The following is a 17,758-nucleotide window of genomic DNA, read 5'->3' as shown; positions in this document are numbered from 1 at the left end:
AAAAACAATAGCTCTATGCAATTTTCTTAATTATAATTATATTTGAAAGGATTTTCTTGTAAAAAAAAATATTATCAATCAAATTCTTTATTTTAAGCCACTGAGGGTAAGATTTTGGACAGTATAAGTAGAGTACTCAGGAGCAATTTATGCACTAAATAAATGTTTTATATTTCCCTGCGCTACCTTCAATTGCTGCAATATACACCTTATGTTTACATCCAATTTAGCATCCAAATTACAAAATATCCAAAGCACAAATAAAGTGTACTGTGCGCTATTGGCACATTATACAATAAGAATAGAATTTCATTAATTATACATTAGCCTACAGCACTTGGTATTCTCCCATCCGAGTACTAACCCAGCCCAATCCTGCTTAGTTTCCAAGACGAGGCTTGAGCAGGCTTTTGCGGCTGTACACATATATCAACACAATGGCCTTTTAAAGTGGTGTGTGCCTTCTTCTTAAAAGAAGTGTGTTACTTCCTTTTTTTCCTCCAGTGTTACAGTACAAACCAACAAACAAATAATGTCCTTTAAAATGATGTGTGCCTTCTTCTTAATAAAGGTGTATCACTTTCTCTTTTTCCTCCATTGTTACATATGTGTTTATAGATCCACATTTCCAGGCAACTCTTTAGCCTAACTAATGTACTATGAAGTGCTATACCTTACTTGCTGGGAAGGATGGAACATACTATTGTAAATCAGTCTGATGGTTAGGAAGATCGTATTCCCTTATCTATAAAGGATAGGTGGCACAAGACAATGTACTTCTGATCTCTAGACATATTGTAAGTGGCAATTACGTGATGACGGCTCTGTACATACGCATGCCAGAACATCTGTTTACAATCAGGAGCATTTATAAAAATGTATTTTATGTACAGTAGACATTAATGCCATCATGATAAATGTATTGGAGTAAAAGAATGACTATATTATACATTAATGATTATATTATCAACAGGTGACTATTATTGAATATTTAAATATTTTTTCTGTGCGTTCTTTTGGAACAGTGTGTTGTGTCTGTTAGTGCAGAGCGTACCTATATGCATACCCAGCAAGATTCGCTCCTAGTTGAATAGTTGAATACAGACATGCTTATGCCCGATTTACGTGCTTTTGTAAAAAAAAATGCGTAATTTATGTTTGTTTCGCGTGCTTTAATGAATCAGGCCCACTGTATTAATGAACTACCACTCTTCCAATGATTAGTGCAGAATATATGAGACGCAACAAAAGAGGAACATAAATTTCTGAATGCTACAGGTGGTTTGAATTGTTACCTTCAGTAACTGTGATAAAAAAACACTTGCATGTTGAGACCACTTACAGCAAAAACATTTTAAAGTAAAAGACAAAAGATTGCTCTGTCCCATTTACTTTTAACAAGGTTTTGAGAGTTACTGTGATTGCTGAAATCTCCTGCAGTTGAGTTCTGTGCTAGCTTCATGTTTCCTTACAGTAATGGATTTGCAGTGTTGTGTTCTTAGGGAAGTAAGACCCTGAAGTAGCTTATTTGGACATCAATGTATTGAAAGAAAGCTCTGAAATACTGTATCCTCATTGAGGAGAGAGACATGATTATCAGAAAATGACCTGTTAAGCTGCTGGAAGCATTGCACAACAATACATTCCACATCATATATCTGTATAACAGTGTGTTTTTCCTTTTGCCTTTTCCATACTTTCCTAGGTTGAAACACCATAGTTGATAACTAATTTCTCTCTCTCGCGTGTGTTTTCTCTCTCTCTCCTTTCTCTCTGTCTCCTTCTCTCTTTTCTCTTTCTCTGTCTCTCTTATTTTCTCTTGGTTTTCAAACTTAAATGGTAATTCCACATTTAAGTAATCTAGGTAATACAGCTAATATTTCCCCATTCAATGTGTCTGTTTTCTTGTTTTATTATTATAACTCCACTTTGTAGGAGCTTCTGTGAATCACAATACCAGTTGTTCTAGTTTTGTATTTCTGTCCTGATGGGAAAAGTGCAGCCTTCAGTTACATCCCAGCTCACTGTGCAATGTCTGTGACAGTAAGCTGCACCTCCCTACATCCATTGCATTTGCCTTGTGACACCATCACCAAACTGCCTGTAGCATTGTTGCAGCAGCTAGTTATTGAATCCTGCTTTGCTTAGAAATAGAGTTTGTAGTCAGATGTTGCAGGGCATAGCAGTGTCTGACTCCCAGAGCAATCTAAGAAAACAGTAGTACTCTATAGGAAGTCAGGCATTGCTGGGGCCTATTTATTACATGGAGAAAAGAACGCTGGTGAGTCCATGTCAGTCCTATCAGTAATGTGGTAGTATTAGGTTTTGCAGTTACAACTGATGCCTGGCATCCTTCCCAGAGCTGCAGCAACAACTATATCCTATACTGCAGTTGATTCACCTATAGAGACCTCTGATTGGCTGCCAGTGTTCAGTGATGGGAACTCACTGGCAGGGCTGATAATTGAAACCACCTTAGGTCTTGTTTCAAGTTTTGGCAATAGGACCTTTGGGGATTAAATGGGCACTGTGAGAGTAATGTGGCTCCTGAGGCTTTATTAGTATTGATTATTGATGCAGTATTTATGATTGTCTCTGTGACTACATTACTCGATATTTGAGCTGTATAATACCAGGTTGTTTGGGCTAAAGACTTTGGGTGGTGTTGGATGTTTGATGGGTTTCCTGAATTCAATTTTTCACTAAGACCAAGTGGTCTTCTACTAAACCAATGAATCCTTCTGCTTCCTTTTGCTTTAAACATCATGTACTCTCTTCTACTATGTGCACACATATGTTTTATTTAATTAATTTATCCTCTGTTCCATTTAATGACAGGTGAACTGTGAAGGCAAATGCTTTCATAGATTAGAGATCACTTATTATTACAGGTGTTACAACAGGGCCCAGAAATGTCAAATTACTCTGTTAAGTTGGACCAATATTAATGTTTTTTTAGAATTATTACATAAGCATTACAGGAGACATGAAACTTTCCGTTACATTATATCTTATTTATTTATTTTCGCTCACCAGGTGTGTCTGTAATATAGACTGCAGTGGTCATAATTTTAACCCAGTCTGTGCATCTGATGGAAGCTCCTATTCCAATCCATGTATGGTACGAGAGGCGTCGTGTCTCAAGCAAGAGCAGATCGATGTGAAACATTTGGGGAGCTGTACAGGTAGAGAATCAAACAATACTTTATTAAAGCAGAACTGCATTCAAAACATGTTGTTTTGGATGGAATCTAGAAATATATGGAAAAATACAGAGTGATATTTTATTTTTGTGTGGCGCAACACTGATCTAGTGGGTTCCACCAGAAGACTCCAATGGCCCAGCACGGCTTACTTCTCTTTCACTACCACTTACCTGCCTAGACAAGCTGTTGTATTGTGTTGACAACTTAACATGAAAATTGGCAAGCTGGCGTTTGCACTCCTTGATGTGGTCCACACTTTAGCTTTTTTCTATTTTTCATTCAGTAACAGATGACACAATCATGGTTGGGAAGAAAGATGATGGCTTACAGTACCGCCCAGAAGTGAAAGGTAATCACTGTCCATCTTTGTATTGAAAAGACACCATTATTGAGCTAGTGTTTGGGTTATATTTTCCTTTTCCTTGATTATTGTAATTTGGCCTGATTCATTAAGGAAAGGAAAGCAACATAAATGAGTAACTTTGCACCTTGGCAAAACCATGTTGCATTGGAGGGGCTAAATTTAATATGTGGGGACAGATTTATAATTGGTGTAAGGCATGTCCTAGATCACCTTTAAATTTCAGTGTAAGCATAAAACTATTAAGTATTTGTGTGCCACATGAAAAAACAGCCAGTTTTTAACGTATGTGCAAAATAATAAACTAATATGCACCCCTTGCATTGTAACATGGTTAGACCACGGAGAAAACATACTCATTTTTTTACTTACTTTCCTTAATGAATCAGGCCCATTGTGTGAAAAAAAACATAATGTACCTTGAAAGCGATCTGAAAATATAGCTATGTACTGGAGTCCAGAAAGATCCTACTGTAAATGATATCAGATATCAACACCCACAAAACAATTTTCTTAGTTCTTTATGATTCACATTCATTTTATTGGACAAAAGATGTTTGTAGTTCAATACATAAAAATATATCTTAGGCTGTCACTATGTAACGTATAAAAATAGTCAGGTTCTGGGCGCTTGTAAAGGAAAGATATATCAATTTAATATGGATAGGTCCACAATACGCTCCGGCCGGAACGAGACAGCTTAGATGTGTTAAACAATTAACATGCATCAATTGACACTGCCGAAAACAATGATAATGGTAAAAAACACTATAAACTCAGTGTGATTGAAAATATGGTTAGAGTGCACTTGCAAGCTACTAAAATATGAAATGACAATTGGTATGAACCGCAAAAAGGGAATGTAAGGAAATATAATGTCCAGAGTTGTAAAATAAAAATGTTGGTGATGATGAAAAATGCAAGCAAAAATGAAATTGGTAGCCGTTACTCACATGAAGCAGGGATGTCTGGCTGTCTATAATGCAGACAGGCACTTAGTAGCGGTCCCAGAGTCTGTGCTGATGAGGTTAGATATAACGTTGATTTCAATGATAAAAAGCACCCAGCAGAATGCCAATTATTAAAACAAGAATGAGGAAGAAAGTTCTTCTAGTTCCTAAAGGGAAATCCTCTCCTTGTTGAAAGAAAAAATGATCCCGCTCAAATAGCGTGTGCACGCTGCGGGATATCTTCGTGTTGAGATTAAATGTATGGATATCAAAATGCCTCCAATAATGGACAGGTATACCCAGCAGAATTTTAGTTTTGCAACTAGTGCACTATCGTTTTCTTTTGTTTTTTTCCATCATGCCTGTTGGATTGTTGTGCAATCACCAGTACTCAGATTTATTCACTAATTACTTAATTACTCCATTGCCTCTTGGCTGATTGGCACATCCGGATCTCTTTAAAAACTGGCTAGGAAGACCAGTTGGACATTACTATCCCTGAGGAAGCCCACTGGCCATTGCCACCGGGCGAAACGCGTTGGAGACTGTCCCTCAACTCAGTTTTATTCAACTTACTAGCATGCTAGCATCTTACATTACCATATACAGACATCCACATCGGAGACCAGCCTGTAGCGTGTATGCGCTCATCCGTAGCGGCACTACCGCTTCCCCTGTTTAGCCTCAACTTTATGAGAAAGAGAGAGACTACGTTGGGGATTAGGAGGACTACATTTGGATCATCACCACCTATATTCTGCTGGGTACCTGTCCATTATTGGAGGCATTTTGATATCCATACATTTAATCTCAACACGAAGATATCCCGCAGCGTGCACACGCTATTTGAGCGGGATCATTTTTTCTTTCAACAAGGAGAGGATTTCCCTTTAGGAACTAGAAGAACTTTCTACCTCATTCTTGTTTTAATAATTGGCATTCTGCTGGGTGCTTTTTATCATTGAAATCAACGTTATATCTAACCTCATCAGCACAGACTCTGGGACCGCTACTAAGTGCCTGTCTGCATTATAGACAGCCAGACATCCCTGCTTCATGTGAGTAACGGCTACCAATTTCATTTTTGCTTGCATTTTTCATCATCACCAACATTTTTATTTTACAACTCTGGACATTATATTTCCTTACATTCCCTTTTTGCGGTTCATACCAATTGTCATTTCATATTTTAGTAGCTTGCAAGTGCACTCTAACCATATTTTCAATCACACTGAGTTTATAGTGTTTTTTACCATTATCATTGTTTTCGGCAGTGTCAATTGATGCATGTTAATTGTTTAACACATCTAAGCTGTCTCGTTCCGGCCGGAGCGTATTGTGGACCTATCCATATTAAATTGATATATCTTTCCTTTACAAGCGCCCAGAACCTGACTATTTTTATACGTATCTAACATTGTTGGGAGTTTAGGGGTCCCCCACACACTCTCAGGTTCGCATTTGGCTGCTTCATATATTTGGAGGAAGCGCAGCCTATCCCTCTTTTTCAACCATTCTGTCACTATGTAACAGTTGCCTCTGGAAATATATTTGGACAAGTTTTGTTCTGAGAAAATGAAAAAAACTACTAGATGAATGCTAAAACCACTGAGCTGTGTACAAATAAACCACTACTTACGTGACTGGTAATGTAAAAATTTGGATGAATTTGTCGATATCCAGGTGTTCTTTTTCAGCTTTAATTGAAAATAAAATAAATTGATTTTTTAACTGGTGATTTTTAAAGCCAATCTATACAACTAAAACATGTGAAGTTTGAGCTTTGGGGCAGTGTAGAGTCAGTATTTTATGCCCTAATGTCCGGAATATTAAAGGGGTGTGGTTTTGGTATATAAAACTTTGGAAAGTCAATTAATCACGTCATGCTTTTATTTGCAAAAATCAGTTCTATACTTTAGACATATGTTTACCAATGGTGATGCTTTATCCATTTGCTCTTTTTGTCCTTCTATTACAATTTCAATTTATTTAGATATTTGTATTGATTATTGTCATTATTTATATATGACATCCTGTTAAGCCTAGAGTTGCATTGGTTACTCCTGTAAGATGTGTGTCTCCCCTCCCTGTCTCACAATACCCTGGAGCTGAACAAAGGTCACTTGTTCACCAAGGTCACACCATTTATTTATGTATGCAATTCAAAGGACAGCTTTTTGTATCACTAACTACAATGCTTGATTGTCATTGGAGGTGTGTATCATTGGAAGCACCACACAGCACTGTAAAAGAATACATTGAACATGAAGGAGAAAAAAGCAAGTCTTACAGCACTGGCATGTGCATCAGTTTTGATATTCATTATCAGTCTTACTGAAACATTTACAAAACGACACATTGACACTGTTGCTGGTTACCTTCTGGCATTAACAAACGTCCAGTGACAACTCGCGTCCAACGCTATCACGTTCTCCATGTGGGGGTGACCAGTGCTGTCAGGTGAGAGGAGGGGGTCAGTGGAGGACATTTCTTTGACACCCTAGAGTTCACTTGCAGTGAACACAAGTAAATAGAGCAGACAGAATCCCAAAAAATGTGACCATGCCACCTCTGCTGCCAACCACATGAGCAGTAGGGTATTATTGGAACCACTAGATTATTAGTAAAGAATATATCCCCCCCCCCCAGTAGTACAAGATTAAATTTGACACAGAACCTGCAGGATTAAAATCCTCTCACCACATAATTGTAGGTATGCAGAGGATCATATTTTGCTTGATTTAGCTTTCAGCAAATGAAGAACTCCACACTTATTACCATTTTTACAGCAAACACATCTTCACCCATCTTCCCTCAGCTAGCAGAACACTGGAAAGAAGTGAAGAATTGTCTAGAAACCTCGCTATTTTGGAAGTGCCCCTGTGGCTGCTGATTGGAATTTTGTACCTTTCAACAGCAGCCTCAGTTGGTGAACTTGTGAATCTGGTACAGTGTTCTACTATAATGTGCTGTGCTATTGTGGCTAGATGGTAACAGTTTGCTTAGAGCATCTACTGCTCAGACCATTGCATACATTTTAAGACTATCCATATAAAGGTAGAGCAGGTTAGTAGGATTTTTGTATGTTATTGATCTTACCTAACTGCACCCAAAACTAAATTTTTAGTTTTGGGTGGATAACTGTCTCAAATCTTCTTTTCTCTGCCCTATTCCCCCTTTAATTATTTTTTTCCAGCTCCCTTTTCTAGGTCTACCTACTGCCCCCATTGCTTTTCACGGCTTACACACAATGTCTCCCTTGCCCCGTGCTTAAAAAAGACTATACTACTGTGTCAGAACACTATATACATTAAAGATTATCGTTTCACTTCTGGATGCAGCGTGAGCATTCCTGGTAGTAAAGGGAAAGTATCTGTCTTTAATAAAGGAATCTCTCCGCCGAGCAGGATCGTAAATATTGTGGGGAGATTACAAAGTTGAGGGTAGTAGAAAGCAAATGAGAGGCGGTCATTTAGAAAAAAATACAAAATTGTTGGAAAAAAAAGCACATAACTCTGCCCCTTCCTTCATCACCTGATCTGTAGCCCCAATCGCCCACCCCTCTAAACAGCAGAGATTATTTATATGGTCAACTGCATAAGAGAGCCCTTATTTATACTAACATAAGACAAATTAAAAATATAATCGGCATTCACAATATTATGTGTTTTATATGGTTTAATGTGTTAAGGTGGTTCAGACTCAAACAATTTTAGCGACTGAATTGCAATGTGTGTTCCGCTAAATATATGGATAAGTGTGTGGCTGGTCATTTTTTCATTACTTGCAGTTTTGAGTGTCCTACTCATCTGTGCAGCTACTAAGTGATTTTGGCATTGTAACTCCAATCCATGAGATTCCTAAGCATCTGCAATTTCTTATTTCAATATCTACCTGTACCAAGTTAGTCTCACCGTTTTTCTCAATATAGCCAATCATGTTACGGTGCTGTGATATATTTACAATCTGTCAGTCTCTACATTGGCTACCTGTATATCAACGAATCCAATATAAAATTCTTCTACTGACATATAAGGCCATCAACAAAATTGCACCGACATACATCTCCTCCCTTATCTCAAAATATCTCCCTACTCTACACCTCCGTTCTGCACAAAATCTACGTCTCTCCTCCACTCTCATCACATCCTCCCATTCTCGGTTACAGGATTTTTTCCGGGCTGCACCCAATTTGTGGAATTCCCTCCCACGCACAATAAGACTTTCCTCTAGTCTTCAAACCTTCAAGAGTTCACTGAAAACCCACCTCTTCAGACAAGGTTATGATATTCCTCAACCACCATCTTAATTTCCCTAGATTACCCTATTACCATCCTCTACACTGCTAACGCAAGACAACAACCCTCTGACCAACATTGCAACACACACAGCCCACTCAATACTTTTACCTTTGCGATCTAGCTGGTCCATTGTGCAATATGATGTAGCACATGCCCTTGTGTTTCTAACTCCCATTGTCCTATAGATTGTAAGCTTACGAGCAGGGTTCTCTTACCTCTCTGTCTGTATGTATTACCCAGTATTGTCTTATCAATGTTTGTTCCCAATTGTAAAGCGCTACGGAATTTGCTGGCGCTATATAAATAAATGTTGATGATGATGATGATGAATCTTACATTTGTTCATTTTTCTGTGTTAGATTCCAGTGATCAGAGAGAAGATGACTATATGGGAAATTACATGCCATGTTCAGAAAATTACATTGGATATTGTGTGCATGGGACATGTGAATTAAACTACTCAACTCAGAAAGCATTGTGTCGGTAAGTTAAAAAGAATAATGCTGAAAACATTTTTCCCATTGTGCAGGTTGTTCAGTATGTAGGAATTTGAAGTGAGAATAGTTCCATTGTTAGAAACCACACAATGCACAAAATAAATAAAATCAATTCTGAAAAGTATTCTACAGATTACAAAAAATGCTTTTGGAGACTGTGTTTTATTATTCTTAGCATTGTTATCTATGTGGTGAAGGAATAGGTTAATTAGTGTATAGCCGTAAAGCAAAATATATTCTACAGAGAAGTGGGTAGAATGAATGTAAATTAAAGACCAACACTGGGTTGTGAGGATGGGCTCTGGCATGATATAGCCTTAGTCATATTGACTCTACAATTCATAAAGACACATGCCAGAATATTTACTTGGTGAGCTTTCTTCTCAGTCCATTCTCTCTGAACCGCTTAATTGCAAGACGATGGTGATAGGTCAGCTAAAAAGGAGTTTGATAATTAGTCTACCACTGCACTAGTATATTTAAAGGATATCGCTGTTTCTGCAAACTTGCTTCAATCTTGCTGCAACTCAAATTAACAGCATTGGTTATTTGAGAACTGTGTATTACAATTGAACTTGTGAAGTTACTTTTACTACATTAATTCAGAGCCACTTTCAAAGCTACATACCTATTTATTTCTGTAGCTGTGGTTTTTAATAATTCTTGTTCCATTTGTGTCCATTCATTATATGCTGGTGGTAGGTTGTGTTATATTTGCTTCATGCAGTTGACTCATCTCTACTTTCAGCCTTGGCCTATTCTATTATTCTCATCCTTTAATGTGTATTTTACTTGAACTGTTTTATAGTATTGTTTTTATTTTGTGTTCATTTGTGATATTACCATTCAACCTTCACAACAATCTATGTTTTCATCAGAGTGCTGCTGTAGGTCTATAACACACATTTTATTGATGATGATAATAGATACATACAAAACTACCAACACTTTCTGTCTGAATGAGCCACTTGAAAAATGTTCTAATGTTCTTTTGCAAAGAACATTATAACATCTGATTCAGATGTAACAACAATATTTACAAAATGTAGCTATATATCATGATTAAATTTTGTTCCTGAAATGTATACATTTGAAACTATTTGCTCACTTTTTTGTTGGCATTTTCCAAATGTCAGTGGTAGACAGATGAAGTGGAAATAGGAGACGGACTCAGCAGCATTCTATTAGAATGAAATAGAAAGATGCTAATACCGCTTTGTGTGGATAACACCAATATAATAGTTGCTGTCTGTTAGTCACACAGGGCCTGAGTCAATAAGGAAAGTAAGGCAAAAAAAAGGAGTACATTTTTCACTGGGACAAACCATGTTAGAATGTCAGGGGTGAAAATGAGTTTATTATTTTTCACATAAGTTAATGACTCAGGCCCATAGTGTTAATTAGACTAAATCCTTATTTGGTTTTAAAGGCCTCATACACACAGGAGTTACAGAAAATAGTTAAACACACATTCTTAAAGACTTTTAAATGTTCTTTATAGCTGGTAGTCCAAAAACATAGTGTTAAGAGAATGGACCTTATTAAAGGTAAACAAGTTGATGTCCTACCAGGTTGTGGTTTTAAAGCACAAAAAAGTTTATTTCTCAAATAAAAGTAAGTTCAAAAGTATCACTATTATAGTGTGCAAGCGCGGCTAGTACCAGCATTGAGCTTCTATCCACAATGCTCTCTCACCAGCAGTGCCTGACAATTTACACAGGAATACAATACGGGCAGCATGTTGGCTAAGTGGTTAGCACTTCTGCCTCACAGCAGTGAGATCATTAGTTCAATTCCCAACCTTATCTGGGTGGAGTTTTTATGTTCTACCTGTGTTTCCGTACACAGAGTCATTGGTCACAACTATTTAGCAATATAACTGACAGTCATATATAAATAACAATAAGATCGCACACATTGAATTGTACTACAATTTAATTGCTGAATCGACCAACTTCATTCAATTATAAATCTGTCTTTAACAACCTGTACACCATACTTTTGCCTACTCTCCTGGAATTTCTGTGAGGCTCCCGAATTTTGGGGGGCACCTGGAAGAGTAGGCATCCTCCTAGACGTGATGGAGGCAAAGCTTAAGCCCTGCTGCCTGCAATGCAATTCCGTGAATTTCAGCATTTCCTAGCAATAACGTCACCACGCCCCTCCTACCCCCTGTCACTTGACCTCTCCTCCTCCGGGATCTCGGGAATTTGAAAAGTCGACAGGTAACACGTGCACTTTCTGTGAAGTGTTCGCTTTGCTCAGCTCTGCCTCTTGTCAACTTTGATGTTTCCTGCATTGTCCAGAAGCGTTAATGTTCGGTAAAATATAATAAAGTTGTAATGGAGTGTTCATTTATGCACATATGCATTATGCAGGGAAACTTTCAAAATGAAACGTATTAGAATATTTGTGAATATTAATTACTAGCAAAAACTGTCATTTATCTTTTCATTTTCATTTAAATACTCTACATATTTACAGAGCACTTTTTTCTTAGCCTTCACCATATAAACATAAATTATTTCCACAAAAGCGTAATGTGCCTCTCATTTTCATGTAATGCACTCTATACTGTAAATTATAAGGAGTTAAATGACCACAAAAAGACACAAGGCAATAGGACAAGTACTTTCATAGAGATCACAGAAATCTTAGGTGATTTATAATATCTGTGATAATTAACAGCTGACAGCGTGTTATTCCTTATAATACTAATATTCCCTAATGAATTGACATAATCAGAGCTCACTATGTATACAAATATTATTTATGTGAGTTTTTATATTTTTATTGGTCACTTGTATATTATACGGAAATAATGGGCATTTTACATAATGAAACTAATTTCACCAGTGTTTATGTGCCCTTTGTTTGTGAAGAGTCATTTGCAGACCCCAAGGACACAATCATGTTTTGACTCAGACATTTGGGTCTTGTCTCTGGGCTGAATAGTTTCCCTGTCTCTTTTGAACAATCACTTCTATACTGAAGTACTTCATTTACACACAGCACAGGCGTAATACGGGCACTCAGAGTATAGCTTTCTTCATGCATCAGCGCCCCTTCAACCACTCTTCTTGCTCGGACATCTAGTTCAAGTTTCATGGTTGTCAGGTTTGATATCTGTACCTGAAGCTATAGTTTTTTTAAAAAGGTATAATCCATGATGGCAGATTCTTTTGAAGTAATCACTGCTCACATCTCACTGTAGTGAATAGTCCATCATTCTGAAGAAAGAGGCTTCTTATATACAACCTTGCTGTGCTTTTGCTTATAAAGATAAGTCATAATTTCCACATTCAGATAACAAAAACCTTAGCTACATATATTTTTGCATGGTATAGCATATATTTCACTGTGGTATAATTAAAGGGATAATTAAAGTGTAAAAGAGTTGATTTGTCCGATCCAGTTGCTTAAAGTTAAAATAAATACATTTATTAAGAAAACATTACTGTAATATGGTACTACGCCGGCACAGCCAAATTCAGCTTGAGAGTTTCTATGCTGACCATAGTAAATTATCCTGAAGTTTTTATACTATTTGAACAATGGAATCAGTTCACACATATACATAAGTAATTACAGTGTTTATACAGTGTTCTGAAAAGAAGTTAATTATAATTTGCAATAAGGTCTGTATCTGATGAGGATCATTAGAATGATTATTAGCTGGGGATGAGGGTATTGATGTTGATGACGCCTGGGCTGCAGATGAGTGGGACAGTGTCATGTTGTGATAGGTGAGAATGGAGGCAAGCAGGTAGCCACAAACTGAGAGTTAAAAAGTGGAAGAAACATGAATCCCAACATGGAGTAGATCCTGTCAAACTGGTGAAGAAAGATTGGTGCCACACATTCATTTATGTGAAAGGAAGTTCATACATTCAACTTGTTTGTACTTAAACAATAATTGTCATTTTGCAAATACAACTCTCTACCTAACTTGTGCTGTTGGTAAAGTACTATATCTAGTAGAGTGTATCTAACAATACCTGAATATGCTGAAAAAAAATTCATATAACAATTCCATAGCACAAATGGCATTTCGGGCTCTAGAATTCAGATCTGTTGCTGTTGGCCTGTGAATGGGGCTACTCATGTCGGTGTATATAAAAAGTTGTAGTTAAAGGATAATTCCACCCAAAACTGAAAACTTGGCGCACTTTCGCAAATCAAGGAGCATGGCAGGTCCAAAGCTGCATTAGTGTTACTGAGTGGCCATATTATAAATGACCTCTACTGATAGTTCCACATTCTTTTACACTGCACTTTTTCAGAAAGAGGGATTTAGCAGTAGTTGCACTGATGATTTCATAGTTTACAAAGTATAAAATAGCAAGTACTTTAAACTACAACCGTCTCCTCTTTTTCCTCCACTTTTTCTACCCCAGTGCACTCCTTTCTAAAAACAACATCATCTATTACAACATGACATTACTAAGCACTGAACTCCTTTCATAATGGAATATTTTTATTATTGGTAATTTGGCAAATATGGGTGGGCCTTTTTCTTAACTACAAATGAACAGAAACTGGCAAAAGTGAAAGTGCTGTATATCTTTGGCAATAATGAACCTAACAAGAATGCCACTTGCAAATAACTTTACTAGCCCCAAAACTATAATCATTTTTTTTAATTAATTTATTTAATCAAATATCTTGAAAATAAATGTTTGTATGCTGTCTGCTCAAATTATAAGGAAATTAGAAATCATCTTACAATTAAGTGAACTTTATAGAGCAGGGGCAGAACTCTGCATCGCCTGGCCCCATACCAAATATCCTGCTCTACTCTTCTCAGTGCATAGTGGCAGAATCGGGGGTTAGTCCCCCCAGCTCCACATACCCTGCACCCATTGCTATTCTAAAACTGGTATAGAGGTAATTGATCTGCAGTCTTGTTCCTTTACCCATCCATGGAATTCACAAGTTAGTGTTGTAATAGAATGCAAAGAATTAGCAATTTAAACGACGATTAATATATTCTGGCCCTATTTTATAAAATCTATAAATTAATTGTAATTTTACTTTAGAGTAAGTTGCAAAGTGATAAATACAAATTCACAGATAAATATATTTAACTGTATATGATTATATAATATATGTGACCATATATTGTGCTCACTATTTATTGCAAATTAAAACTACATTTTTAAAATCTTATCTAACAATTTACCAGTATTTCTCCTTCAATGTCACATACATCATTCAATAGGTTATAGCTTACCTGTTGCATGCTTTTCTAGAGTGAAGTATTTCTGTTGGATATATACAAAAACTTAGTGGGAAGCATATTTCTGTAGCATATAGATTAGTGTAGTGGGGATTTATGCAGAGCATTCAATAACTTAACTTTCTGTAGAACATTTAATAGCTTAGTAGCTGTTTTACACTAAATGGCCTAAAGTATGTGGATACTCGAACATCACATCCTATAATATGGAGTTGGTCAGTTTACTATAATTACTGTAGTTACCTCCACTTTTCTTGGCATGCTTTCCATTAGATTTTGAAACATGGCTGTGGGGATTTGCATCCATTCAGCCACATGAGCATTAGTGAGGTCAGGTATTGATACTAGGTGATATGGCCTGGCTAGCAATCAGTGTTCTAATTCAATTGGGGTCAGTGGGGTTGAGGTCATCGCTCTTTGTAGGGTCTTCCACACTAAACTCGGGAACATTTTTTTCATGGACCTCACTTTGCTCACAGGGCAATGCCATACTGAAAGAACTTCCCCAGACAAGTTAAAAAAGCGCACAATTCTGTAGAATGCTGTAGCATTAAGATGGAACTAAGGGGCCCAGGTCAAACCATGCAAAACAGCCCCATACCATTATTCCTCCTCCATCAAACTGTTGGCAGCATTTGGGTAGGAAGCATTTTCCTGGCATCTGCAAAATGCAGATTTGTCTGTCAGACTGCATGATGATGAAGTGTGATTCTCCACTTCAGAGAACACATTTGCATTGCTCCAGAGTCAAAATGGTTTACACCACTCCACTCCACACATTTGGCAATGTGCAGGGTCATCTCAGGCTTGTGTGCCATGGAAACACAATCCATGAAGCTCCCGACTAAGAGTTCTTGTGCTGACATTGCTTCCAGAAGCAGTTTGGAACTCGGTTGTGTGTATTGCAACCGGGGACAGATGATTTTTTACGTGCTACATACTTCAGACTTAATGCTCCCGTTCTGTGAGCTTATGTGGCCTACTATTTGGCAGTTGAGCAGCTGTTGCTCCTAGATAATTCCACTTCTTGGCTCGTTGGAAAGGTGGCATCCTATGACAATGCCACATTGAAGGTCACTGAGGCCTAGAGTACAACCTATTCTGACTATGGAGATTGCATAGCTGTATGTTTGATTTTATAAACTTGTTATTAATGTGTGTGGCTGAAATGACCAATCATGCTAATTAGAAGCGGTGGCAACAAACTTTTTGGAATGTAGTGAATTTCAACAAAATAAACAATATCTAATAAAGGAGTTATTTTTAAGTTTCATATATGTTAATTTAGTAAGGACTTATTTCTATTGGGTTTAGAGCAGCTTAGTGGAAGAAATATTTCTGTAGGGTATACAGTAGCTTAGTGATAGGAATATTTCTGTAGGGTATACACTAACCCAGTGGGAAGAATATTTCTGTAAGGTATACACTAGCTTAGAGGTAGAAATAGGTCTGTAGGACAGGATCGGCAACCTTTTTCTATCAGTGTGCCGGCTAAAGTCTAGTCAAGTCCAGTTTATCATGTTAATAACGTGGTAATATTAATAGTAACAGGACAAACAAATATACGTTCATATTATGCCACACAGTAGTGCCCCCAGTTCATGTTATTGTTAGGAACCCCTCCAGCCAGTACAGCAAAACCCGGAGTCTTCTCCGAAAGTCTGGTGTTCACTGTTGCCACTAGTGGTGGGGACAAACAGAGGGTCGTGAGATGTGCACTGACTGGGGAGAACCCAGGAATAGAGTTACCGAGGCCGTACAGTAGGCAGTGGAGGAGGGAGTCAGGTGAGATGGTGGATGGTGTCAAGACTGATATATCACTCGTGGCCACTGTAATAAATAAGGAACAGCTGATTTGAGAGAACCAGTTCTTAGGCGGTTGCCAGGGGTAACTGCAACCCACAGTACCGGTGAGAGTCCGGAGATTTAGGGGTACAGTTCTTAGGCAGTTGCCAGGGGTAACTACAACCCACAGTACCGGTGAGAGTCCTGAGATTGGAGGAAAACAGTTCCTAGGCTGTTGCCAGGGGAAACTACAAGTATTGGCACACGGTGATATATGTAAACAGTGAATAGTACCTGTTGAAATCTGAGCGCAGAGATGCTGCAGTGGCTGCGTCTCCGTATAAGGTTAGGATAAGCAGAGAAACTGCAGATCATGCCGGAGCCAATCCTGGGAGCACGACTTTACCGGGGTCCAGGAGACTGGAACTGGTAAGTAATCAATCGTCAGGAACAGAATCAGGTCTGGTACACGGGATATCAACACAGGAGAAGAGTCAAAGCAGAGCCGAGTCGGTACACAGGGAAATCCAATAAAGAGTAGACAGGAACGGAAACGGTCTGGTACACGGGGATACCACAAGCCGACAGGAAACAACAGGAACAGGTAACAGGGAAAACACAAGGGAGCAGAACACTATGGTAAACGTATTACCGGCAATCCTGCAGAGGATTAGCCGGCTATTTAAGGAGAGCAGCACCATATGGCTGCAAGTGATAATGAGGAAGCCAGGTGAGTAGGCTGAGAGAAACAGGCTGGCCAAGTAAAGGGCACTACATAGGAATGACAGCATGATTGAGGGCAGGTTCTGACAGAGAACAGACCTAACTGACCCTATCTAAATACCTATCTAATCTATCTAGCTAATCTATCTGCCTATCTAATCTACCTAAACTAATCTATCTAATCTATTGAAGAACTAAACTAACTACCTATCTAAACACCCAATGTGGCTATCTAACTACCCACCTAACTACCTACCTACCTATCCCTAACTATCTATCTACCTATCTATCTATATATCTATCTACTTACTCTGACAGAGAGCCTGGCGAGTCATAACAGTCATGCCACATAGTAGTCCGCTAGTTCATATTATGACACACTAGTGCCCGCAGTTCATAGTATGCTACACAGTAGTGCCTCCAATTCCTATTATGCCATATAGTAGTTCCCCTTTTAAATAATGCCACACAGTAGTGCCCCAAATTTATATAGTGCTACATAGTTGTGCTCCAGTTCTTATAATGCCGCACAGTACTACCCCCAGTTCAGTAGTGCCTTCAAATTATATTATGCCACATAGTTGGGACCTCAGTTCAACTTCAAACATATGTAGGCAGCTTATGTAGGCAGACCTAATTCTGTAGTGTAGGTTATACAATATCTTATTGATGGATTATTTTATGTATCTCTATATG

At 38.0% G+C, this 17,758-nt stretch overlaps 1 protein-coding gene across 1 annotated transcript in view; it reads left to right on the top strand.

The window, feature by feature from the left end:
• The window catches only part of TMEFF1 (transmembrane protein with EGF like and two follistatin like domains 1), a 210,724-nt gene that overhangs the window by 173,242 nt on the left and 19,724 nt on the right, over positions 1 to 17,758 (top strand). Inside the window, exons 6-8 of the mRNA XM_075212887.1 lie at positions 3,037 to 3,185; positions 3,490 to 3,555; positions 9,178 to 9,301. Of these exons, the coding sequence (XP_075068988.1) occupies positions 3,037 to 3,185; positions 3,490 to 3,555; positions 9,178 to 9,301 (339 nt within the window). The remainder of the gene's footprint in view (positions 1 to 3,036; positions 3,186 to 3,489; positions 3,556 to 9,177; positions 9,302 to 17,758) is intronic.

This window comes from Mixophyes fleayi, chromosome 5 (genome assembly GCF_038048845.1).
Source record: "Mixophyes fleayi isolate aMixFle1 chromosome 5, aMixFle1.hap1, whole genome shotgun sequence".
NCBI lineage: Eukaryota > Metazoa > Chordata > Amphibia > Anura > Limnodynastidae > Mixophyes > Mixophyes fleayi.
This window is presented reverse-complemented; position numbering and strand designations above follow the sequence as displayed.